Source organism: Hirundo rustica, chromosome 4, assembly GCF_015227805.2.
Source record: "Hirundo rustica isolate bHirRus1 chromosome 4, bHirRus1.pri.v3, whole genome shotgun sequence".
Classification (NCBI taxonomy): Eukaryota; Metazoa; Chordata; class Aves; order Passeriformes; family Hirundinidae; genus Hirundo; species Hirundo rustica.
This window is the reverse complement of record NC_053453.1, coordinates 33,965,732-33,991,251: the sequence shown is the minus strand read 5'-3', so window position 1 is coordinate 33,991,251 and position 25,520 is coordinate 33,965,732. Positions and strand designations below refer to the sequence as shown.

At 40.6% G+C, this 25,520-nt stretch overlaps 1 protein-coding gene across 3 annotated transcripts in view; it reads right to left on the bottom strand.

Moving 5' to 3' along the window:
- RASSF3 (Ras association domain family member 3) overlaps nucleotides 1-25,520 on the bottom strand; it is a 94,687-nt gene that overhangs the window by 5,345 nt on the left and 63,822 nt on the right. For all 3 annotated transcript variants that reach the window (XM_040062546.1, XM_040062550.1, XM_040062547.1), the window contains one exon: nucleotides 673-780. In XM_040062546.1, coding sequence (XP_039918480.1) covers nucleotides 673-780 — 108 coding nt within the window. The remainder of the gene's footprint in view (nucleotides 1-672; nucleotides 781-25,520) is intronic.

The window sequence follows — 25,520 nt, the reverse complement described above, 5'->3', positions numbered from 1 at the left end:
CCCATCAGAATATGTCATGTATTAGAAAATCTGGACAGCATAACAACTGAGTAACAGCTTGCTACGCAGATAGATGTCAATTTTGTTAGTATGGTCTTGAGTAGACTTGAACTGAATATGAGACTTGGCTCACAACCCTTGGAGAAGTCTTATGTATTTCAGTTTGCACTGTCTACGTTTTTGGGGCAAAGAGAAGTCTCTTCATGCTGAAAACCCGTATGACTACTCTGAAAGTTAAGTCTCCTATAATAAATATTGTGTATTTTAACTTCATCATTTGTGGAGCATCCTTATAAAAAAAAATCTGACAAAAAATTATCTGCAGAAACAAGAAAAATACACCTTCATTTTTACCACCTGAGTGTTTTCAGCATTTGTCAGAAAATTCTGACAGATGTACACTTTAGTGTCAGCTGACAGTTCACCTTAAACACGTTTCAAATTACATCAGTTTGTTTTTACACTTTGTTTTGATCCATGTAAAAGGGTTACAGGGATAGAAAGCATTTCATATTTAACTTGCCAATCTAAGGAAAAGTCTCTTAGAAAATCATTAAAACAGAGACAGTTTCATATGTAAGATGCTGAAAATAACACAACTCACAATGCACTACAAAGTTACGACTCAACTGCTCACATTAAAAAACTACAGGAATTCTATGCAAAACTTACCAAGGTCATTTTTAATTTATCAGTGACAGATGAATTATAGCTTTGTATCTTCTCTTTAACTTCTTCTTTACTGAGATAAACATGAGGATCTCTCTCCTTCTGAACATCCTTCAAAAACAAGACAGCAGTTTTAAAACACAAAACAAAATTATTTTATAATTCTGGATATGAACATTATCAGTCCAAATGGTAATTATTCCACGGAGGCTCAACAAAATAGTCATTTGCGGTGCAGCTACAGAAAGGATTAACACATTAAGCAAATCAAATAGAACACTCAGGCTGAAGGGAGACAAAGACACCTGTGCCCTTTGGTTGCCAACTGTTTTCCTTCAAATATTTTGCATCAGTATGCAAAACAGCTCAGCTCATTTTATGGCTTGATTTCCACATGTCAATGCCATGCCATGCTATTAAGAACACTTAAAATGTTTGCTAAATATTACTTGGGACACAATTAGGTATTTCTGAACAAACAAGAAGCACATCTGAAAATAGCAGCACGTCCTAACAAGAAACCCCAACAACCCCAGCGTGGCCCAACAACACTATAGCATCCCTGCATTCCAATGTGACAGACAGGATGTTGCATACAGGGTCACTGCCTACTACAGAAACCATCAGAAGTAACTCTCCAGATACATAATGTTACACCAACTGCATGTTTTTTCCAGGGGAAGGCCCTATAAGATTTTTCAACTGTTGCTTTTACGAGGTTGCTATGGATTTCACGTGGAGCAGTAAAAGAAGATCCTGGAATTGGATTTTTTCCAAACAAACATTTGTTCCCAATCTGTATTCCCCGCAGCAAACCAGTGTTATAAATACACTCCAATTTCTACCACTAGCACAAATGCCATATATAGTATTGAAAGAGTTTCAGCTCTCAGCTTTGATGATTTAAGGCTTCAATTAGAAAAGGGAGAAGCTTTGAAGAATCTCGGTGCTTTCAGAGAACACCTGAACATACTCACCCTACAGACAAACCAAGTCACAGTTCCAACTGTCCCCACAAACACATTCCAGGGCAGTGTATCCTGAGAAAGGACTCCCCTGACTTCAGTGGGCTGTCCTGTACCCACTCTGTTGGACACCTCTCAGCACAATTCATCATACATCTTTGCAGGCACTTCAGTTTGCCAGACACGACCCCAAAGATGAGCACATCTGCTGTGGCACTGTAAGGTTCCACTTGCCAGAAAGAATCTACTGAACTTTTTCTGTCTCCTAATTTAAAATCAAATATTTTTAGCTCTTTTAGGCTTAGTTTTGCTTTTCCTACATGGCATTTCACTAAATGACATGCTGGAGCAGACTTTTTTTCCCCATAGCTATAAAAAGAAAGGTGTGGTCTGAATGCAGAACTCGAAGCCAGAAACCTTGAATTCTGATCTGGGCTCAGATACTGATTTCCTGCATAACACTGAGAACATACCTTTATTTCAAGATCAGGAAACTGAGGCAAAGAAGGAACACCAGTGAAAGACAGCTCTGCCATTAGTTCCTTAAGCACAATTCTAAGATTGTGTAGCATTTTGCAAAGTCATCAGACCCCACCTACTATATTACAAATAACAAATTACTGAATGTTTTCAGAATTCAAATTTCTATTCTCCCTAGAGAATTCATTTCTCTAGGGAATTCTCCCTTCTTGCCCTTCTGTTTGTCATCTTCCCTCTCCCCCAAACAGCTCCAAATAATAAAGACATAGCTTCATTTAAACTGTCCACTTCATCTCCCTAAAAGCTCTTTCAGCTTTATAATGTTCTATCCGGGGGCAAATAAAACAGGCAGAAAGGACAAAAAGTGGATACTAAAGGGACAGCAGTCTGCAGGCTTCTGACATCTATATGACACATTTCAAGAACCCAAGCTTTTAACTTGCAATGTTCCCTGTCAGCGTAAGTGCAGACAAACTCCTTCACATGGAGACCAGCCAAGACTCACCTCAGAGACAAGCACATTATGGAATTCATACCTCTCCAATCTATTTACAATATTGATACTGAAATTCCAATACTGGACACCTCAACTTTAATGCTTATTATTAATTCATTTCTGATTGTTCAAGCAGGTACCTACCCCTGCTGGAGCTGCCTGTCACCATGATTACTGAAGCCACCCACAACATCCACTATTATTAAGCAAAAACACTGACTAGGAAAGAGGAAAAAAACCTCACCTTTCCTATGTTGAAACATCAATCTTTGTTTAAGAAAAAACAATAAACAAGCAAACAACCACTCCACATTAACTTCTGTGCACCTCAAGGTTTAATTACACAAAAGACTTTTAATATGTGTAGATGACAAAGAGAACTTACAGCCTTTAATGTAAATGGCACAGGGTAAAGTTCACAAGGCTGACAGCTAGCAAATAATCTGTATGCGTTATTAAGCAGAAAAAAAGGACAAGGAAAAAAACTTTGGTGTATTAGTAAGAATGAACAGACAGCAAGACACTTTCTCCTATTTTCACATAGAGTTTTCATACACATTTCTGTTCTCCCAAAATGAAAGAAACTTCATCTGGTTAGAAAAGACACCACCCCACAAGATCACTCTAATCCTGGGGACTGCCATGGAAGCAGGCATGACAAGCAAAATGCAAGCACAGCATCGAAGCCCAGCACCCAAGCCAGCTGATTTCCCACAGACTTGCCCTGGTGATGCCCTTGCAGTTGGCATTCCCAGGTGCAGCTCTGCTACACAGCTCTGGGCCACAAGGCATCACAAGGCAGCTGTCATTCCCTCAAATGAGTTAGACATGATTCCATACTTGAACATACCACAGGAATTTCTGCCTTCTTGCAATAGCACTAGAAGCTGGACGATTTTGGCAAAGCTTAATCAAGTCCACAAAACAAAAAAAAACACATCTGTGTGTTTACGCAAAAGCAGGGATTACCTCGTTCTGTAGCAAGCATTCTGCCAACAAATGGACCTCTAACTCATTTTCTAAACAACCAAAGCCTGTGCCTTAATTAACTTCAACAGCATGTAGCTCACAGCAAAACTCTGAATACAAAGAGGACTACTGGGATTAAAACAAACAAATGGACCCAAAATAATTCAATAAAAATACTGTACATAATAGGAAGAAATGGTGTTTACTTCAGTCATAATTTTCACCCTACTCCTCCATCTTTCACCATCAAGACCACAGGCAGTGAAAAGTGAAAATGTGTCCCATGAGAGGAAATAACTCAATGCCACTGGAAACTGAAGACCAAGATCTTAATGAATTAATCTGGTGATACCATCCTGCACCCAAACAAAAAGCTCAGAACACTCCAACTAGTCATTCATCAGGGTACAACCTCAACCAAGCAAACAAAACCTCCTCACTAGCCACACACCAGGACTTACAGAAAATCACACTGCTGTTAACACAAACTGCAGAGACAGTAAATCCCACATGACTGCTGCCAACAGAAAGCCAACAAAGGAACAACTCACTGGGTTTATTATGAACAAGAAAGCCTCAGCCCACCATGATTCATTGGGTCAGCTGCTCTCACTGTCATTAAGCAGAACACACAGATTTGAGGCACCTGTGTCTTTTAATTTTCCTAATTATACTTATCCAACATACAAAGAGAAGCTAACAAGATGTCATATAGGGATTTTTTTTATTTTCTTTTTTTCCCCCCAACTTTCCTGGGGCTGAATTGCTCTCAGTATACATTGGCACCTAGATTTTGCCATAAAGCTTTGCTAGCCATATTAGAAGTTAAAATAAGTAAGTCTTCTTTGACCAGGTTAGGTGGGTTAAAGAAACCTTGACAAACTAATTTCCCACAGGAAATAGAAGGTCCTTCATATCAGGACCCACTAAAAGAAAAGCTGCCCCCTGCTAACTCTGCTTCCATCTGGCAGATCAAATTCCACTTTGCTATTTCAGCAGGTAAATTTATTACCTGTGAAGACCTTGAGTCATCCAATGCAACAGCAGTACTTCATTCATCTCTACCATGCTTTACAACGTGCTTCTGACATCTTGCTCTTGAAATGGTCACCAAGTGGTTGAAGCCACACCTGCTCGGAGAAAACAATTGCTCCAAAGTCAGCTGTTTTAAACAATGGAGCAAGAGCATCTTGGGGGTGAGATTGGGCACAGCTTCCCAAAGCTGAGGGACAAGGGGAGCACCATTCATCTCCAGGCTGATTCAGATGCAGCTGATTCATCTCTGACTCCCTACAACACACCCAGCACACACCTCATGAACACTCTATGTGGGGAATTGGGCAACTACCTTTCTTCAAAAGTCAGGCCTGGTGATGAGTTTCCTAACCACAAATCCTTGCATATGTCATAGCAGCAGAGTGAAATATAAGCACAATCAGCAGAGCAATTCACACTGTGTCTTCTTCCATCAGCCAAGATCTAGATGTTACCAGGCCTAACTAATCACTCTGGGTGCTAGTGTTCAAAAATGAACTTTCTCTATAAAATAATGCACAAACATTTCCATGCCATTCTTTGTAAAAATTAAATAAAATATACAGAATAGAACCTCAGCTAGGTTCTCTTCCATCACTTAGCCAAGAGATATTCTCAGTAATGTCTGCTACATCAGCATCCCTTTCTCCTCCCAGCCCAAATAAGTGTTTTCCTTATTAGAGCTCCTGGTCTCCTTCCATTCCCTAATGCTAATGTGATCAGCTACTTCCTCAGACCAGCACAGAAGGGGAAGACAAAATACTAGTCTCAAGGAGACAGATGAATACATCAGAACTCATGCAGATAATATATTTGTGTCCAAGCCACTAATTTTCTAGTCTGAGATGATTTTTAAGACAATCGTTCTGTCCTTCAGAACACTTACAGTGCACACCATTGGCAACCATTTGTATTAAAGACATTTCTCAGGTCAACCAAAGCAGCATTTCATTCTCAAACAAAATTCCTAAGCAACAGCTGCCACTAAGAGGGAAATGAGGCAAGTGCTTTCATTTTCCCAAGGGGAATAGCTGGTCTTTCATTAGAACTCATGATGCAATGCCTCTTCACAGTTGAGCTTCCTAGCAAAGAAAAAGAGCAGAAAATGTTTTTTCTTTATCGCCTGCACCGCCCCCCCCCCCCCCCCGCGCTCATCTCATTTATTGTAGCAGATGTTTAGAGAAGCAGCACTCTCTTTGTAACATTTATGCTGAGTGCAAAGCCCTGGCTGAGACTAGCTCAGCATGAATCCTCAAGAAACACAACTAAACAGCACAAACTACAATTAAAGTGAACTGCAAATCAAGCTGTGGTCCTGAAAAAGAAGAATCGCATCACATCAGGGGCTTTGTGGAAGTCTAAGTCTCATGGTTGCTGCCAAACCCTAGTCCTGCATGCAGTAAGAAAGCACTAATAAACTCAACAGCTACAGGCTGCTATGGGATGAGGCTGAGAAAAAGTTTCACAAAGAAAACTCCAAAACCATGAAAGCTCATCCTCAGGATCCTTGCCTGGCTTACCCAAACTGCTACTGCAGCCCTCTATATATGGAGAGATACAAGGTCTCTCTCTCTCTTCCATCCAACCTGCTATTTTCATAAAACGTCAAGAAATTAGCATCTCTTGAGGAATGAGGAACCAAGCTCCTCTTAATATTTCACTTTGAAAGACAGAGGAAAATATAATGGACAAAAGGTTAAACCTATCCCAGGAACATATATAAAGCAATTTTTTAAGAAATCTGAAGAACCAAAGACCTGTGGGAACTCAAGCAATCTTCTAAGACACGTCAGTCCCTATCTCAGCTCTCATGTTTCATATTAATCCCGCACATACAGTGACCATGATTCAGTCAGATGAATGAAGACGTCACGATCATGCTGTAAATTGTGGTGGGAAACAATTTTTGAAATAAAACTCCGAAGGTTGTAAAATGAGAAATCCAGCCTAATCTATGTTTAAAAATAAAAAAAAAAGAAAAAGAAAAAAAAAAAGTCACATTTGCATTAAAAAAGGATTTAACTAACAGTGGTATCATGCAACAAAAAAAAAGCCCAACAGAGCATACAGGAAGCAAAATAAAGGGAATTCTAATCTCAGTTTTTACTCCTTCTACAAGCAAGAACACTTTCCTACAGCCTGCCAGCCCTCCTACAGGAAAGAAAGAAACTGAAACCTTGCAATTAAACTATTTTGAAACAAGCATCTTACTTCTCCCTCCTCCTAACTCTCCTAAGAGCAGAGCAGCTTTCCCAGCGACAGTAATTCCTCCTCCTATCCTGGGGCAAGCCCGAACTCCACACATGTGCTCTTCCTTCATCTGAAACCCCGATTCCCACCAAGCAGAGACACTGGTCACAGCCAGAGACACCAGCAGCCAAAAAGGCATGAAGACCAGCTGGGGGCAGGGCGGCCAAGAAGAAACATTAACATCCAAGTATCTACAAGCATTGACCTTATCACGTAGTTGAATTCTGAAATGTTTGCACCTTCCTGAACAAGGTGAGGTTGTTCTCCGGGTCAGGGAAAGAGGAATTTTTCTGACAGAATAATCTCTGTATCTTCTGCAATACCTTTTGCTTTCTGCAGCCAGGGAGATCCAATTCTCACAGTGGCACACAGGGCAAGGAAGCAGTCTCTTTTTTAGGAAAATATTTTGTTTTTCTAAGCAGGTTTGGCTAACCTGAGTCTTGAACACTTATCCTGACAGAGTTCAAGAACGGCCCACAGCGTGTCCGCCTGACAGAGCAAGAGAAGTGGCACCCCCTCCCAGGTCAGGTGTACAGGGCATGCAACCTGATAGTCTGCCTTCGACAGCAGCAAAAACAAAGGCTATTTCGAGCAAGCATGTGAGCCTTTTCTGCAGCCTCTCTGCTGGCATCCACAAGTGTGGAAGCAGGAATTCAGAGGGCACCTCCCTTCCGTGTCTGTTCAGTGTCCATTTATGGGCCTGGTGCCTATGTATGCACACAAACCCTTTCTGAACCTGCCAACACTGCCTGTCTCTACACCTCCTGTGGCAGCAAGTTCCACAAATTCATGACTGCAGTGTGAAGAGGTACTGCCATCTGCTTTAAGCTGATCTTCTATTAAGACAGAAGATAACTTCTGCTAAAAACATTGAGTGCCCATTAATCCTAATACGGCAAGACCTGGTAAACCCAAGTTTCACATTCAGCCTATCACCTTTTGTAAACCACAATCACACATACCTTCTTTTTTCTTCTCCAAAGTGAGGAGCCTTGAACTCCTTAGTTGTTCCTAAGGTAGTTGCTCCATCTTCTCAATCATTTTACAGCAGGGTGACTAACAACAAAAATGGGATGTGGGGAGCAGACCTGCATCAGAACTTGTGACACAGGTGCACCAAAGCTTAGATGCTCTTTGTTTATATATCTGTATGCAACAGGTCTACGAAAAATCTTTACTTTTATCCATGATGCAGTGCAGTCTCCCTTCCCCAGTGGTTAAAGAAATCCTCACGCAACACCACGGTTTATAATTTTATCATAATTTTGCAAGGTACAGGCATTACAGGTAATAAATACTTGTTACTTTCTGACTATTTTCAGTTTTTACCAAGTATCGCCATGTGGTTTGGCATGCTAATAAAAGCAATGAATGACAAAGTAAAACATTATGGCTCCGTCTGTCCTCTCTGATGTAAACACTCAAATGTTTATATGTGAATATTTATTTTTTAGTAGCAGAGAAATAAAACAAAAGTAACTTCCCTTTATTCCTTTTAACAAATTATTTTCCTTCAAGCAGAGGCAATATAAACACAGTTCATATTCAGGCATTGTGAAAAGAAGGCTAGAAAACTAAATATATTTGTTGGTGACGTTAACATTGCTGCTTAAGTTTCATTTAAGTTCATCATGACCTCACCTCTGAAAACCCCTAGTAACAAATCCTGTCGTACCCTACATGGTTGTACTTTAACTACTGGCATGCAACCCAGTTTCAAAAAAGCAGTCATCTGTTTAAACTGAAAACCAACTGTACAAATAACAGCAACTCAGGCTTAGCATTAGATTTTGTCCCTTAAGACACAACAGATTTTATACAGATTTGTACATTTTTCCCTCTCCATACTATGACATGTTTTTAAAGAAATATATGACATGATTTAAATAACATTTAACAGCTGTTTCAGTTTTGCAAATTTCAGTAAAACTAGATGTAAGAAATATCACAGATGGTAAATCATTTCCTTCACGTCTCCTGTTCAGAAAGTATGAGTTTTAACTGCTGGCTGTTTAAGCACATAAGGTGTTTAATGAACTAAAATAGATTACCAGCCTCTGTGACCTGTACAACAAAATCAAGCTTTTAAAAGATCATTAAGAAACAAGCTTATACAGGATATTGTATTGAAATCTGCTTAGTGTATATTGAAGGTTAAGTATGGTCTGAAGCCCAGGGTATTAATACAAGTAGAGATCAAACACCTAAGTAACATTACGGCCCTGGGTTATTATACCACAGTATTTGCATACGACCCTACAATGCAAGAATCCAACATGTTCCATCCAACAGAAGGTAGGAAGGGGTTGTTTATAATGACAGCTTCCCAGGTCTTCAAATGCAACTATCTACATTTTACTTTACAATTGACATTGGAAACCAACCAGCCATTCCTGGGCAAGGGAGCCCCATGCCAGGCCAAGGCACAGTCACCTTTCTTACACTTACTGCCAGCCCTGTCCAGCCTGAAGCAAGCTCAGTTGTAAGCCTTGTCTCAGCAGAAGCTGGGTGATGTGCCAGCTTTTGCAAAGTGTGTCAAACACCATTTTATCTTTAGAGCAACATTCCCTTTCTGGGTTTGGTTGGGGAGTTCTAAGATTGTGTCACTGAATTACTTTTAAAACCTTCAGACAAAACCTGCCTGTACCGAGAAAAGACAGCAACAACCAGGCCAAGCCTTAGGGCTGGTGTTAGATAGAAATGGTGAGGCTGCACATGATCACAACAGCCCCACCAACCAAGTAATTTTCATTTGGATTTGTTCCACTTAAAAGACAAGACACAAATCTCAAAAATGCACACTAACAATTCTCATCTAGAAAACATCACATACTGGCTCTTTGGATACAGAACAACCCTGACAGTTTTCCCTTATCATAGACAGTGAAAAAAGGCTCAGAAAGATGAACGGTCTTCTCAAAGGAATGCCAGGGTCAGAGGGAGGATGAAGAACTTAGAAGAACATATAGTTCTTCAAATTCAAAAAGTTAGTGTTACTGTCTTTATCAACCTGGTGCTGACCTTACATTTGAAACTTTTCTGAAGGGAAAATGCCCTCTACCACACATCCATCTCAAACCCCTACATAATTAAGGAAGTACAACTATTTTTTAAATGAAGTCTACCTTTGAAAGGCCTCAAATAATAACCTTGGCAGGCTGGGAGAATGCTCAAACTTGTAAGCAATCACTGGTATCTTCAGTAATATACACAAGCTCTGAGCCAAAGTAGCAGATGAATCTTCTTAGTATGTTAAATATGATCACAATAAAACCATCACATGCATTTACAGCCAACTTATGTAACTGCTGCCTTATATACAAAACAAACAGAGCTAAAAACTAACTCCATCCAAAATCTAATTAAGTTTACACTGACTGTAGCTCTACTTCAAAACAAGTTAGGTTTTCGTTAAATAAGCCCATAGGAAATATTTTTAAACCAATGCTACCTCTATCTCTGCAATTAAGTCTCTACACAGCTTCCACAGAAATATTAAAAAGCAGCCTCTTCAAAGTGATGTCCAAATTAGATACTTCACAGTGCAGACAAAAGGACGCACCCCTGCAGCCTGGCCTGCATGAAAAAATTCCTCCATGTTTCACCCTCCAGAGAATTTATATCACCTGGCCCATTTCATTAACAATTAAAACTTTAATGAATGTAGCCTTCTCTACATATTTATATTCTATTATATTAATAGAGTAATATATTAATATAATAGAATATAAATATTCTATATTATTATAGAATTATATTATATAGTATATATAATTAAACATATTCATATATATCAATATAGTCTTTTTATATTACCACACTTTATTAAAAATCAGATAGTATCCAAAAGACATTTCTAAAGCAGCATACTATGATTGTCAGCTTTACCTACTAATGCCTGAACTGATCTGGCAAAAATTCAAGGAAAAAAATGGATGGGGGCAAACCAGGCAACCACATACTATTGTAAATTTACATTGACCTTAGTGATAGGATTTTACCTCTATTTGTATCCCCAGCCTTTAGTGGTCAAATGTTGGAAAATAAAAACCAGAACCCCTTAGGCAATTATCTCTAGGCTGCAACAAACTGGAACTTTTCAGCTCTTTCTCCACTCTCATTCAATTTGACTGGGATTCCAGTTTGAACTTATCAAGAAGACTTCAGAGCTCAGATTTGAATTGCTGTTCCAGTAAGAAGGAAAGTAAAAGGCTTGAACTACTCTTGGACTCTTTGCTGCAGCTCCCCAGCATAAGTTATTCTTCCCATCCTATGAGATGGATGACGGATGCAGTAGAGCATTCATGGCCTAGCTGACAACAAATTGGTAAAGGCAGTTGGCTGCTGGACCTCAGCCATCCAGCCCCATGCCACCACCCACTACAGCCCATGTCCTAGTGACCTCAAGATTGCACTGGTAAAATGTACTCAATCCTCAGATCTCTGCATTGGGAGGAAACCAACCAATTGAGTCAGCAAGATTATGCCTTGAATCAACTCATCAGCATGGTCCTGATAACCTGCTTCTGACGGGTTCCAAGCTCTGGTTTTTCCAGCACCTGGATTTTATCTATCACACACATATTTAAGGCTACCAAGAACTCAGCTACAAGCAGAGTGAGACTGACAAAAGGAGAAGTTTCTTCAAAACTCCTACATTCTCTAAAAAGAAAGACAAAACATACTATTACCATTACAAAAATTGAAAACTGCCACCAACTTGTGTTTCAATCCTTTTTGCAAAAATACATTTGGTTGCCTACTTTCAGTATGATTTTGTTTTCCAGAATACACACACACATTAATTTCTTACAAATGAATTCAGGCACCTCTAATGCTGAGACAATTCAAAAGATGGCTGCTTTTAGCCATATGCCTGCTTTTCTGCTAGATGCTACCACTGTCTGAGAAACCAGTGTCAGCTGTCACAGTCCTCATCTAGTAACAGAATCACTACCAGGCTGCAGATGACTTCCACAAATCCAGGAGACTCTTTTCTTAAATAAGTTGAATAAGGTATTTTTAAAATTCTTTTTACAGGTGAGAAAGAACAGAATAAACAAACTGAAAACAGAAGAACTAGCAAGGGAAAGCCAGGGTTTGATTTTTGTGCAGGTTAAAAAAAAGACCATAGATAATATAAACAAGCATTAACCAAGTCTGTGGCATGAGAGAACTACAGTGCAATAAACACATCATGGCACAAGTCCCAACTTACCCAAACACTGTGCTAGCCTGGTGCCATGTATCAGCAGACAGTTTACACCACTAACATCTCCAGTGCTTATGTGAGCATGCTGTTCCCTTCTCATCAACTCACAATTTCTGGATCTGAGCGGACCATTCTGTAGTAGTGAATCACTTCAGAATTACAGGACAGTTGTTACACTCAGACATTTATTTTTTTTTAATAACATCAACAAAAGAGTAGGGTGATACCAGTGCTATTTAGATCAATACTGGCAGGACACAGTGGAGAGAGAACAGAGTAGGAGGCCACAATCAGTAGATGTTCAAGGGGGGTGTGAACAGAAGACTTCAGAACATGGTTAATGAATATCCCACAAGAAAAGCTGGATAAACAAACTTTCCATCTGAGGAAAGGTCAGGAGAACAGCAATTAGGCTGCACTGGAGAACAGGGCTTGCTTGCTTACAACCTGATGCTATGGCTCGACTCCAAACACAAGTTATTTTGCCATGCTGGAGAATGGCCACCAGGAAACCAGAGAAGGAGGAAAATGATTACATGCTTTGTTCTTAAACAGCAAATGGGGGAATGTGTTGATTTTACAACAGAAAGTTCAAAAAGTTGCTCCTTTTTTCCTTTCCAAACAGCTATTTCCCTGCTTTTATGGGCAGGATGTTACAGGCACAAGGAAGCGCTGCTGCTACTCCACCTTTCCTTAAGCTTGACTTCTGCTTCAGGAAATGTAATTATGAAGCTTCTGAAGGTATGAGATCTGCTAGAGCTGATAGGCATTTCAGGTGGAAGCAAAAGTGTCCAGCAGAACTTTTCATTAAAAAAAAATCCTTGTTGGAGGTAATAAGGAAAATCAGTACCACCACACCCTCTGAGAAAACACTCAGAAGACTGAACACATTTGAAAGGATGGGTCACCTTATGGGCAAGCATCAGATACGATGAAACCGATACAATCAAACTTTACTCAAATCAACAATAAATTATGCAAAGCAAAATTACAACTGCCTTTTATTAAAAGTAACTGAAATATTTTGTTAACATTTCCTGTACTTCAACAGAAAATACTAAGAACTCATGGTTTTAGCTGATAAAATGAGGCATGAAACCAGGTATCAGCACCATTTGTAAAGGAGGTCAAAATAAAAGTTTAAAAAAAAAAAAAGAAGAACAAAAAAAAAATTACCCAACTGGAAACACAGCATTTGCCCATGTCTTCAAACTTACAGTTGTTAAGTTACACCACTATCTTATCTTACTAGAAGTTTACAAATCACAGGAGCCATTCTTAGCTTAAAAATATATACACGCACACTTAAAACTGTACAGTGAAGGGGAGTCTTTTCGAGAGCTGGAAAAATTAAGAATATATCTGGAACCTCTGACACAGACAAAAGCTTTAGCCTGTAATCAGACCAGTCAGTTCACATCCACTTTCCACTGAGCATATATAATACAGGTCCACTAACAAGACCTCTTTAATTGCCACATGTGAAGGGCCTCAGCTTTCATACCTCAATCAAACCGTGGAATTAATTAAAGTATTGGTATTTCTTCTGTTCCAAACCTGTACAGGCAATTTTGCCAAAACACTGAAATTCAGCCAAATTTCTACCAGTATGTCTTTTGCATGATGTGATAGCAAAAACTTATGAAATCGACAGTGTGGGTTCACCCTGGTTGCAAGGGGTAGGGAACGGGGAGAGGAACACATGGGTGTTCCCCCTACTGAGCACCCTACAAGCACTACCATATTATAACACAAAGAGCAGAGCTGGGAACTACAGACAACAGAACAATGCAGAGGGGTTTTAACAGGCATTAATTTAGCATCCAGTCACTTCTGTCCCACATTATGAATGTTGAAAGTTACGGTAGCATAGTAATGCGTCACTTTTACACAAAAACTCCACGGCAAACCCGAGTATAAGAAAGTTCTCTCAAAATGGCGGAGCATAATCAAGAGTCCTTGATTAGGACCATTCATCAGGAAATCCTAATGAAATCAACAGGATTCTTCATTTATTAATTAGTAAAAATTAATAAAAATCAAATTAGTTACTTTCATAGGCTAAGGTGACACACACTGGTGCCAACATATGCACACATGCAGGAATGATAACTTCTCAGAAAAAAATGGCACGGCAACATCAAAGTGTAGAAACAAGAACAAGGAACAAAGGAAACTTACTACAGGCTTTTAACCAAACAGTTTTCATGATGCGAAGTGGGAAGAAGCCAGCTATAGTTTTTCAGAATTTCAGAAAAATAGCAGAGGCAATCTAAACAAGCAAACTACAAAGGAGGTATGTGACCCTAGGAAAATATAAAGCTGTGAGGTATACTACTTGAGGTGCAACCACACCTTCCAGTTTTGCTTCAGCAAAGCTGCATTCTGTTTGCAATTTCTCAATCTTGTGTATCTAACTAATTTACATTATTGAAAAATTAACAAGACTCTCAAACATCTTATAGGTTTAATCAGACTAGGAAATATCACATTTCTAGTGAGTCAGAAGTCTAGTTGTATCCTGACGAAAAACTGATCAAAACCAGCAACATCTTGATGTTACTGGTAACATAAAGAGAGAGTGCTCTCCCCTTTTTGTACTCCTAAGCAATTTTACAGCCACATAATTATATTAGAAATGAAGCACACCTGCTTCCAGCCACCCTCCCACATGGATACAACACAGTAACACAGCCCATACACAGGATAGCCAAAAAGCTTGCTCTGGGATGAAGCTTTCCAAAGCACCCTCTGCATCTGACAGGGGGACAGACACTGTGCAGACTCTGCACTGTGTTCTCCTTCTGCCACCAGAGTCCCAACTCCACGCTACAAGACAAAGGATGAAGCTGGGCAGAAAATAATCTACTTTTTCCAACAGAGCTAACCCCACTGCCCCTCCTCTCCTGCTTGGCACACCTCGGGAGACCACCAGCCACCACTCTCTGTTCTTCCTGTCTACCAGAACACCTGTGCCCAACCTGATCTTAAAACGCTTCAAAGGGAATTTATGCACATGTTAACTGACAGATGGAGTATCACCAGGGGGTCACGCTCATGTTTTAGCTAGTTCAGGTGTTGTCACCGAAAGATGTAACAGATTATGTTTCACCAGAGAAGCAGATTCTTTTATAAATTAGTAATAGATAATAGGTAGATGACCAACTGACTAATGCAGCTGGTGGGTGGAGAGAGGCTCCGTGCTGCTGGGCACGGGAATGCCAGCCCTTTGCAGTGACCTGCCCATTAACTGGGAGACTCACTCATGCTCCTGTGCACTACGACTGGTCATAACCACACTCCTACTCCCTCTGGGATCTCTTCGCAAACTACTACTGGTTCAGAGAATAATTTGCCAGCACAACTGTACATTCCTGGGAATATTTTGCAAATCAGCTGTAAACAGTAGGCCTAGCAAACCTTTTCTAAACATTACACAGAACAAGCAAACATTATCCCTGCACCCACAACCTCAGCACTCTTGTGTTTCAGTTTACACCGAGTCCCATACATCTAATTTAATGGGCTGCTTTGAAATACAAAGTTATTAGGAATGCTGGCACTAGAATACTAATTCTCACATTAAGTTTTCTAACGTTACAAGATCTTCCAGATCTGACTGCTCCAGTTCACAGCGTACTCCCACTGAAACGGCTACCGCCACTCTCCACAACAGCTGTTTGCAGAACATGATCTTAGTTTCTGTCCAAGCCCTCACTGATATTTGCTGTCTTGACTCAAGCTGTTCAAGTGACTACATAGTTTTGAAGTAAAAAAGCACTGAACAAATCTGGCTGAACAAGATTAAAAACTAAGGATTAACATAAGGAAGAGCAGCCAAAGGAGTACAGCAATGCTTATTTAGATTCATAAATAACAGAACACAACTCTCCCCATACCCAGACCGCCTCAAACTCCCAATATCCAGCTTGCTTATTAGAAACCAGAGACATCAAAATGCTGCCAAGGGACACCTGGTCCCTTAAGAGGCCTGTAATTTATCGTCCCTGCAGCTGGACAATGGAGAAAGTCCGTATTTTTCACTCCAACACTCAAACCAGGAAAGAAGAGCCAGTTCAGATTTTGCCATGGATACACATGTAGTTTTAAGATGAGGTTTAGTCTGTGAGTTTTTAGTTGCATGGTCTTTGGAAGTGAAGTACTGAGCAAGTGTAGGCTATGAGCTTTATTACGAACTTGAACGTAACCTCTAAGTAATAGGTTTAAGTATATTTCACTGAAAAAAAAGCTAGGGAAAGGTACTAAAAATGCTTTCAAAAGAAAAATACAGCAAACATCCAAGTGTCAAATTTGCAACAATCATTTGCAAACAGATTATTTTAAAAGAACACAAACCATTACCTCTGTGGCACACATGCATGTACTGACTGAAATTGCAAAGATGGCAACAGCCATTTATTAGTTGATCACAACTGCAACTAATGTTAAAAAGGTTGAGCCAAGGTTCACAACATTACGTATCAATAAGGCATTTTTCCCCTCTCTCAAAACTCCAGCCAAACAGCTACATTGCAGCAGAGGGAGAAGCTGCAGGGAAGTGGTGGGTTTGTCCATGACAGAAATTCCTCTGAGTGTCCCTGGAGCAGCTGCAACTGCAAAGGGAAAGCTGTGGAGTCCACGAGGATGACAGGGAACCAGTGGGGAAAACACTAGGTCAGGACCATGTGCTGAAAGAGATGTATTTAGCGCTGTTTCAGAACTGTTGCTCAATTCAAGGTCCACCTACTCTTTAAATAAATGCATCCATCTTTTTGAGCAGCATTGTTAGACTGGATCTCATCAACAACTCAACAGAACTATAGAACAAACAAATTCATTTATGGATTGGTATATTATTTTCCGTGCTACACGTAGCACTATTTTCCTCACACACCTGTGAACACAAGCTGGTGTTCTGTGGCAATATTTTCATCAAGCAACTGTAACTGTGAGGCTGGGTCTGTAAGATCCCTTGCTGCACAAACTGGAAGGAGCCCAGCAAATAAGGAAGGAACAGCGGGAGGTACCTCTCAAGTGAATTTGGCTTGGCAGGAACAGATTCTATCCCTGCCCTGAAAAGGAGTTTAAAGTACAAAAATATCCACAGATGATTGCTAATGGCAGGTTCCCTCCTTTTAGGGGAGCTGACTTGAGACCTGAGAGTTACTAGGATTTGCTGAGTCATGAACATTCACAACTTCAAGCAAAGCAAGCACAAGCTGGACAAGTTCTCTGCAATGTGAGATACACGCAGAACACAGCTGATCTTCTAACCAGATCTGAAGCAGTGGACAATTCTTACTACACAAAGCAGGGAGTGAAAGCAGGGGACAGGACAGGACATGAGACACTGATCTGATCAAAACACCTGAACAGTTTAATTCTCATGCCAGGCGATGCAGTAAGACCTCTAGAGGAGCCAATTCCACCAGATAAACAAACACAAGTGCCATATGTGAGAAATGCTCGCACATCTCAGATGCCTGCACAGGGCTGGCAGACATGTCAGAGATTTAGCTGGATGCCTGCAACCTACCAAGTGGCAACAGGAGACTGGGCAGCAGTATTCAAGCCAACATAAGAGACCTCTGGTTCAAGCAGTACCGAGTCCCAACCCACAGGCTGACTTGGTGGTGAGCTGAATGGCTCTCAGCTGCCAGCTTCGCCAGTGAGACAGTCGTATTCAGTCCAGACCTGAATCCTACTCCAGTGGCATCAACAAGAGGCAGACTTCAAAAACAGAGAAAGACAGAGTGGTTTTTGCAAGTGGATCTGTGGAATTCCATGTCACAGCACTCTGGGGATGCTGCAAATTTAGAAAGGTACAAAAGCAACCAGACAACTCCCAGGAAAAAGCAACACAAACCGCAAATCCAAGAGGCTAGAAGAGTGTTCTGTCAGGACATTACTGCGCAATTGCCCCGTTTCTCTCACTCTTTCCCAGCACACACCATTAGCAATTGCCAGACACCGCTCTAAGACAGATCTTGCTTTTGACTTCATATGGGTATCCACACATTTCTTATGTGTCAGCTTCCATATGAAATGGGAGTGCCATCAGCAAAGCGCAAGACAGAAACAGCAGGTCCCAAAGTGAGGCTGGCCAAACAAGATGACTGCCAGATGAGACACGCACAGAGCCCGAGGTGAAGCAGCCTAGGGATCACCCAATTCAACCACAGTACAAAACACACTTTGACTTAAAGCCAGAAACATGAGCAGTGGCGTACTTGCAGAAGTGAAGAAGCTGCTGTTAGTATGTTATTATTGGAAGGCATTTTTACAAACATTTGTGAAATATCATAGGAAAAAAAATAATCCCTGCAGAAATCATTAATTCTTCTTTTAAAGCAAGCTTTGAGTACCATGCAGGGAATTTATGGCCTTACGCCACATACTCTACAATAAGGAGAAGGGGGAAGACTCATCAAGATTAGCAGCATATATTCTGTGGGCTGAATGAGGCAGAGAGTCTGTGGGAGGGATGCTGGCAAGTGATAATGTAATTAAAAGTTGTAGCTTAACCCACAGAGACAAGTGGGAATAATAATGCTGCCCCTTCCAAACTTGGCTATCAAGTGTTTTTAAAAACAAACACAAAAACACTTCAATGTGGTCATTTATAAAATAATTCTTTTATTACCTAGAAAGCACAATACAGAATTGGAGTACCACAGAGCTAGGATTTATTAAGTATCTATGAAGACTATGACAAGACTTTACACTTAAGGGCAGTGAGATGTTTTCAGGTGAACCAGTTACACTTAACTTTACAATATTAAGCCTTGGCATGCATATATATATATACACATACACACATATGTGTATGTGTATATATATATATATATATATATATGCGCACATACAGATATACACTCATACCTCAACGAGAATTCTGCTAAACAACTATTTCTTTTTACAAGATTTATGATAAACTAGAAGATGTAGAAGTTGAACCTGAATGGAAAAATAAGCTCATGAACTTTTGAAATATTGCAAAAAGGAACGTTTTCTTGGTTACTTATTAAATTAGACAGTAGCATAGGTAACTCAATATTTTTTTCAAGAGTTCCTCTCTCGTGGGAAGAATTTATTTGGCTTTTAGAACAAATGCTCTTTGAAATATTTTCTTGCTTTAGATGTTTCAGTTATCACTTACATTGCTGCTTCTGATTGAAACACAGTAATTGCTTTCTCCTTGTCACTAATGCTCTCCTCTGTTCTAACAATCTCAGCACCATGTTAGTGCATTGTCCATCCACCTGACAAAATGAGAGCTACCTCAAGTTTAGCAAGACTATAGCACTCTTCTCTCTTGCTCAAGTCACAGCTTTCAAGCACAACACAAGTCTTAAATCTGAAGTCAGTATTTTAAAAATGCCCTCAGCTTATTTCAGAGCTCCATTTGAAGCCCACAGAAAAAGCAGTAGTACAAGTTTTCTGCTGCCATGGAGAAAGTATGGTCAGCCCACCACACATACAGAAGACACTGCAGAGAGTAGCTGTTCCAGGATCTCTACTAGAGGAAAAAAAAGTCTGCCAAAGAAATTTCCACTCTCCAAGAAAGCCTGGCATTCCAAATAGCAGGGCCAAGCTTTAGAAAGCACAGCTCTTGTTTCAACCCACAAGACAGGTATCAAATTGTTACAGATGGCTTTCATTTTGACAGGTCAAGAGTGATCTGCAAATCCTACACACTTAAGGCACATGAGAACTAATCTATCTGGCTAGGGCAAAACAAAAAGCAAGAATCACCCACTCTGCTTACAATATCTGAGGACAGACACTCATATTTTGTACCATCTGCCTTTCAATGGCAGCAAGCATTAATAGCTGCTATAAAGTACAAAATTAAAAAACAAAAAAAAACCACAACAAACAAACAAACAAACCCACCAAAAAAAAAAAAAAAAAAAAAAAAAAGGGACCACCATTTCTGCCTGAATATAAGCATACAAAGAAATAAGGAGAAACGGGAAGTAAAGTCCATAATATATATGGCCTAATCTAAGTAGGAATACCAAGTAAAGAGTAACTAAAAGAAAAATCAGTTGAACTACCATTCACCCTGCTGCAAAGGATATTAAAAGAAATTAAAATTAAAAAACAACCTTGAAAAATCAACAACAAAACCATTTAAAAGGATAAAGAAAAGAAAAGTTTGAGCTGACAGGGTATCTGGTCAAGAGCTCAAGACCGCATTCACATTTCAAGGGGTAATCAGATATAGTGTGGAAGCCAATGTAACAGGATGCTCTCCCAGCAAGTGAAAAATTATTAGCAGGAAACTAATAGCTTCTGTGTTCCTGAGTATGGGGAGAACAAACCCAGGGTGCCAGGCAACCCTTCAACAAATATGGTATGCAGTAAAAATACACAGACACACGGTAAAACCCCACCTGCACACTTGTTTACATTTCCCTAATCTGAGTAATAGGCAGAGTGGCACTGGTAGAGGCCAAAGAGCTGTGTCTGGCACCACAGAAAAAGGAAACTGAAGGTCCTACAGTGATTTCCTTGCAGCTGCAAAACAAAAACCAAAGTCAACCTTCACTTGTTCATTTTCATACCTTTCCCAAAAACTTGCACTGATAAGGGATGGGAGGGGGTGGTGGGGAGTGGGGGTAGGACAGCTGTTTGAAAATCATGTTTGAATAAAAGTCCACCTCAAAGAATCCCACCGCCATCTGTTGCCATTTATAGCAGGGGTGTATTTTAAACCATACAATCCCCCGAGGCAATGCTGCTCTTCACACTGGCCTCTCCTGTACAATGCAGAGATTTCTGCCCTGAGTAGCACCAACACACAGCTACAGCCCACGCAATTAGAAGACAAAGACAAGTATCTTCTATTTTATCTAAAGTATCTATTTTATCAGCGACTTTCTCTCAACACTTTGTAAATTCTGTTACTGCCCTGACTGTTACTGCCCTGATGTTAAAACTTTCCCTTGGGCTGCGGCATGCATGGAGAGATAGAGGAACATTAACTTTTTGTGAAGTAAAAACCAGGCTACACATCATGATAGGGCTGCTGCAAGCAGCTGCCAGCAGATCAGAAGGGCAATATATACTACCTAGGGTCAGGGTAAACTGAGAAACCACCCCAGTGAAGGCAGCCATAAAAAGAAAAGGATGAATTCTGAACACCCCTCCACTCCCAGGGCAGGGTAGGAACAGAAGTCTCTGACAGCCTCCCTGCATGAAAGACTTCTCATGCCCCATCTTGTTTATACCAGCAGAGCTCTGAAGGACACACACACTCACAGCCACCCAGAAAGCAACTGGCTCGGTGCCCACCTGCTCCGAGCACATCTGGGGAAGCCCAAGTGTGGGCGTCTCAACCTGTGATGTGGCTGCACTGACACAGGGGGTGCAGGCTCCTGCAAATTCATCTGGTTGAAAAAACACAGTGGCCTCCTATACAGAGCTTCTGAAAGGCACAGACTTGATGAATGTAAATTAGTTAGTCGTACCAAACTACAGTGGCAGTGCACAACAAGTGCAGATGATCAGCTGACCCATCCCACAGGAATTAAAACAAGCACTGGCATTTGGGGAAGGAAACAGCTAGAGAGTAAATACTGGCTGCAAGTACCTGCGTGGCGAGCAGGTTAGTAGCTGTGGTATCTGACAAAGGAAAGAAATGGCTCTGGGGGGTACCAGAGATCAAAGAAAAGTAAGTAATAGAGCAGGGATTAAAGGCTTGAGCTGCAGACACCCAACCCAACCCAGGCTGAGTCAGTGTAACACTTTGGAAAAGACATGGGAGTGAGTACTCAAACTACAGTGGAAAAGGGAATCCTGCTGCACACAGGAGATGTGCAAACAGAAGTCATCACAGGGAGCAAAAAAACCCATCTAAGGTAGGGTTGGGGAAGAGGAATCAAAAATAGATGCAGGCCACTAGTGGAAGGCACACACAGTCACTGTTCCTACGTTATAAGCACTTCCCTGCATCACAAATGCCTTGGAACCAGGGTGCTCTTTGGACATGGCAATGGTGCACCATGACAAACAAAGCTGTCTTCTAGTGAAGTCGCACCATCACAGCCTCCATGTCCAGGGAGAAAACACTTGGGAGAAGCAGTTGGGAAGCCATTTATATATATTGTATGTCACTATAAATGTTCATTGGTCCAGGACATACAGCTATTTCTCAGTTCAGGTTAAGGATTTGCCTTAAGGAAGGCTAGGAAACAGACTGCTACACTTCTGACTTCCAGCTCTCCAGAAGTCAATAGCATCCCCACAAAGGCTCAGCCTTAGTTTACAGTTTACCCTGTGTCTGGTTTAGTACAACAAATGTGATTTGATCTCCCTGCTGCAGGTGCTGTCTTTCTGCCTTTCCTGGGCCACTCTCAGAGGGCACAGATGAAGGCAAGCTATAGCAGCCTGGCCTACACGAACATCAATTTCCTTCTTTCCCTAAAGATGCTATCTGCACTACATAGCAAGTAAAAAAGGAAATGAAGATAAAGAGCCAACTGCAACTAGTCAGCAGATTTGTGAGTTAAACAGTACAGCATCCTTGTTCATACAACAGAGCAAGTAAGAAAAAGCAATGGAGGCAGTACAGTTTGGTGATCTAGAGGTACCAGTAAGAGGAGCTATGTTGGTTGCTGCGAACTAATAACTGAGATCAGCCTGTTTCTACTCACTGTGAAAGCCAAGGAAAAAGGAAGCACTTCGCTTTTCAATAGCTAAAAAAGCTAAAGGGATTTAAAATGCCCGTTTAAAAGGAAAGGGAAAGACAGTTCTTTTCTTTAATTCACCAAATGTTCTCAGGTATCTGGGGGCCATGCCTGCACCCACTGCATGTCTCAGAGGAAGCTGCTGACTAACTTCAAATTAAAGCCTAAGCAAAAGGCAAGGTTGCTCCTATTGCTACATGTAAAGCAAGCTTCTAAGAAAGCACTGCTGTCAAGTCCTAGGGTTTTTTTGTTTGTTTATTTGTTTGTTTGTTTTTTGTAGAAGTACCCGTCACAACAGCTAAGCCATTTTAGGAAGTGTTTATAAAAGAGTAACCTAAAAGTAGTGCTAAATTTGAGGCTTAAATACCTCAAGTCTTTTTCCAAATTACCTTTCATTTCAATATCACATTTTACAGGTCAGGAGATTGAAAGGCTTTTCCAAACTTCAAGAGTTTGAAGTCTGATTTTCACAGATGTCAAGTGCTTGCAGTTGTCATCAACTATTCTGAAGGTGTAGGGTAAAGAGCTGTCAGCTGCATTAAAGAAAAAATCCTTTAATTCTTTCCATATCAAACTTGTAACAACAAAACTTATTTGCACAGTAAAGTCCAAAAGAACGAAGAATTTAAAACTTAATGCTTAATCTTCTCTTTACATTTAATACCATGGTATGCCTGCAATAACACAGAAAACAAAACATCTGTCATTACTTGATGCAAGCTTGGTATCACTGCATATGTAGTCTTTCTTAAAAGGCATTTAAGCTAACTTCGGCAGACAGATTCAGTATGTTTACAAATTACTTCTGAATAGAGCAGATTACCTGCCTAAGTATTTTTTAAATACTAAGCAATAAACGGTTAGACTTCAACAAAAATTAGCTTCCATTTGCAGCAACAAAAGTGAAATATGAATATATGGAAAAAGATTACACAGCAGTTGCACCTCAAATTTTTTTTGCTTTAAAGTGAAAGAAGTTTTTCTGCCATTTTTGACATGTCATCTATTGCCAATTTACCAAAGCTGAAGGAAGAGTCCTCTAACCAAGAGAAAAGATGGAGAGCACTTACAGGAGCTGTTTATGATGACAAAATACTTCAAAGAACCTATTATGCACTATAATTCAGACTGACAATGAAAGGTACTTCTGGAGAAAAGACACTCTTCATTAGGTCTCTCTAAAAGACAGATAACATCTTCAGACTCGAAGCTCGTGCATCCAATTTTAGTTTTCCCAACACGAGTAATTTAGAATTGTAGCTACCCTGTGTTTTCCTAATGCTCAAGATTTATGAGTAGGTGGCACTGCATGGTGTTGTCTGTCACTTTAAATCACCATTAAAGAAAGGCATTTATTTAAAAAAAAACCCCAGCATTGTCCAGTCAATCATCTACTGTTGGGAGCCGGGAAAATAATGGGAAGAGAGGCAAGTACAAGCAGTGAACGGTATGATGCAGAAAACCCCCATACAAGCCCTGGGTTCTGTCATGGCTAGTACCAAGCTACTGCCCATAAACTCAGCTGAACCTCTAGCAGTTCCTCCCCAAACACCAAGGCACTTCTGCAGCACATGTCACTGCCAAGAGCTACAGTGCAGGACCCAGTCCATGCATTGCAAGACTCTCCACACCCCAATCAGCCTCCTCACATCCCAGGCATCCTGACTGGCAAGGTTAAAGTTCCAAACAGATAGATTCTTTCCTGCTGGCACACGTACTCAAACAGCCCCACTCCCTCTTTTCTCCTAGAGGACCCATAGTACTGCAGTTCCCTGATCTCACACACTACAACCCCACCAAAGGCTGTATCCGCCTAAGCAAGGGCTAGATGGAACCAAAGTTACACTGGGCAACACAGCCATCGTTTCATGTCACACAAGAGTACCAATAGCTTTCATTTGCTCTTGGGAGCAAACACCACAGCATTATCAGACTTGATCAGACATGAGTGTTTTCCTAGGTGTGACACAACCCAGCAACTTGCTGCTCTCAAGGACAAATGGAGTATTTCACTTCCCCGTATCTGTGGGGTCTCACCTCCTACCCTGGCTCTCAGCATTTCACCAAACCCTTGGTGAGTGAAAGTCAACTCACTAATGTGTCAGGAAACTAACTCTAGAAGAAAAACTAAGCTAGCAAAACAAGATGCACAGGAAGCAATACACAGAGTACCTTAAGATTTTTCTCCAGCAGCTTCAAGCTGCTCCACTCAGTCAACAATTTCCTGACCCACTCACACTACGCATGCCAAATGCTGTATCAATGATCTTTCTAAGGTTTGGGTTGGTTCCTCCTTAAATGCAAGAAATTAAAGGCATTTCTATGCAAACCTGCAGATAACATGCCCTAGTCTTGGCTGAATTCCTTTACATTGCTTAACCTTTTAAAGACTCTTCCCTCCTGCACTGGAGAAGCCTTCAAAATGCTCCCTGAATAAACAGTATAGGCAAAAACTCAGTATGTAGAAGTTCAAATCTAAGGCTCTTGGACATTATAGATCTAAGAACCCATCAGATCCAGAAGAAATCCAGACTTCAGGAGTATAAATGTGGGTTTTGAAAGATTTTTTCACCATAGTGAAGCTATTTGAAAAAGTGCATCAAAGTAACTACACATGCAATTTTTTTTTTCCTTCCTATTTTTATTGTATTCTTCATTTTGGAAACATTGAAGGCCTTAAAGAGCAGGTCTAGTATCAAAGTATGCCACCAAGACTGCAGACGCTTGCCTCAGGAAAACAGCCCAAGAGT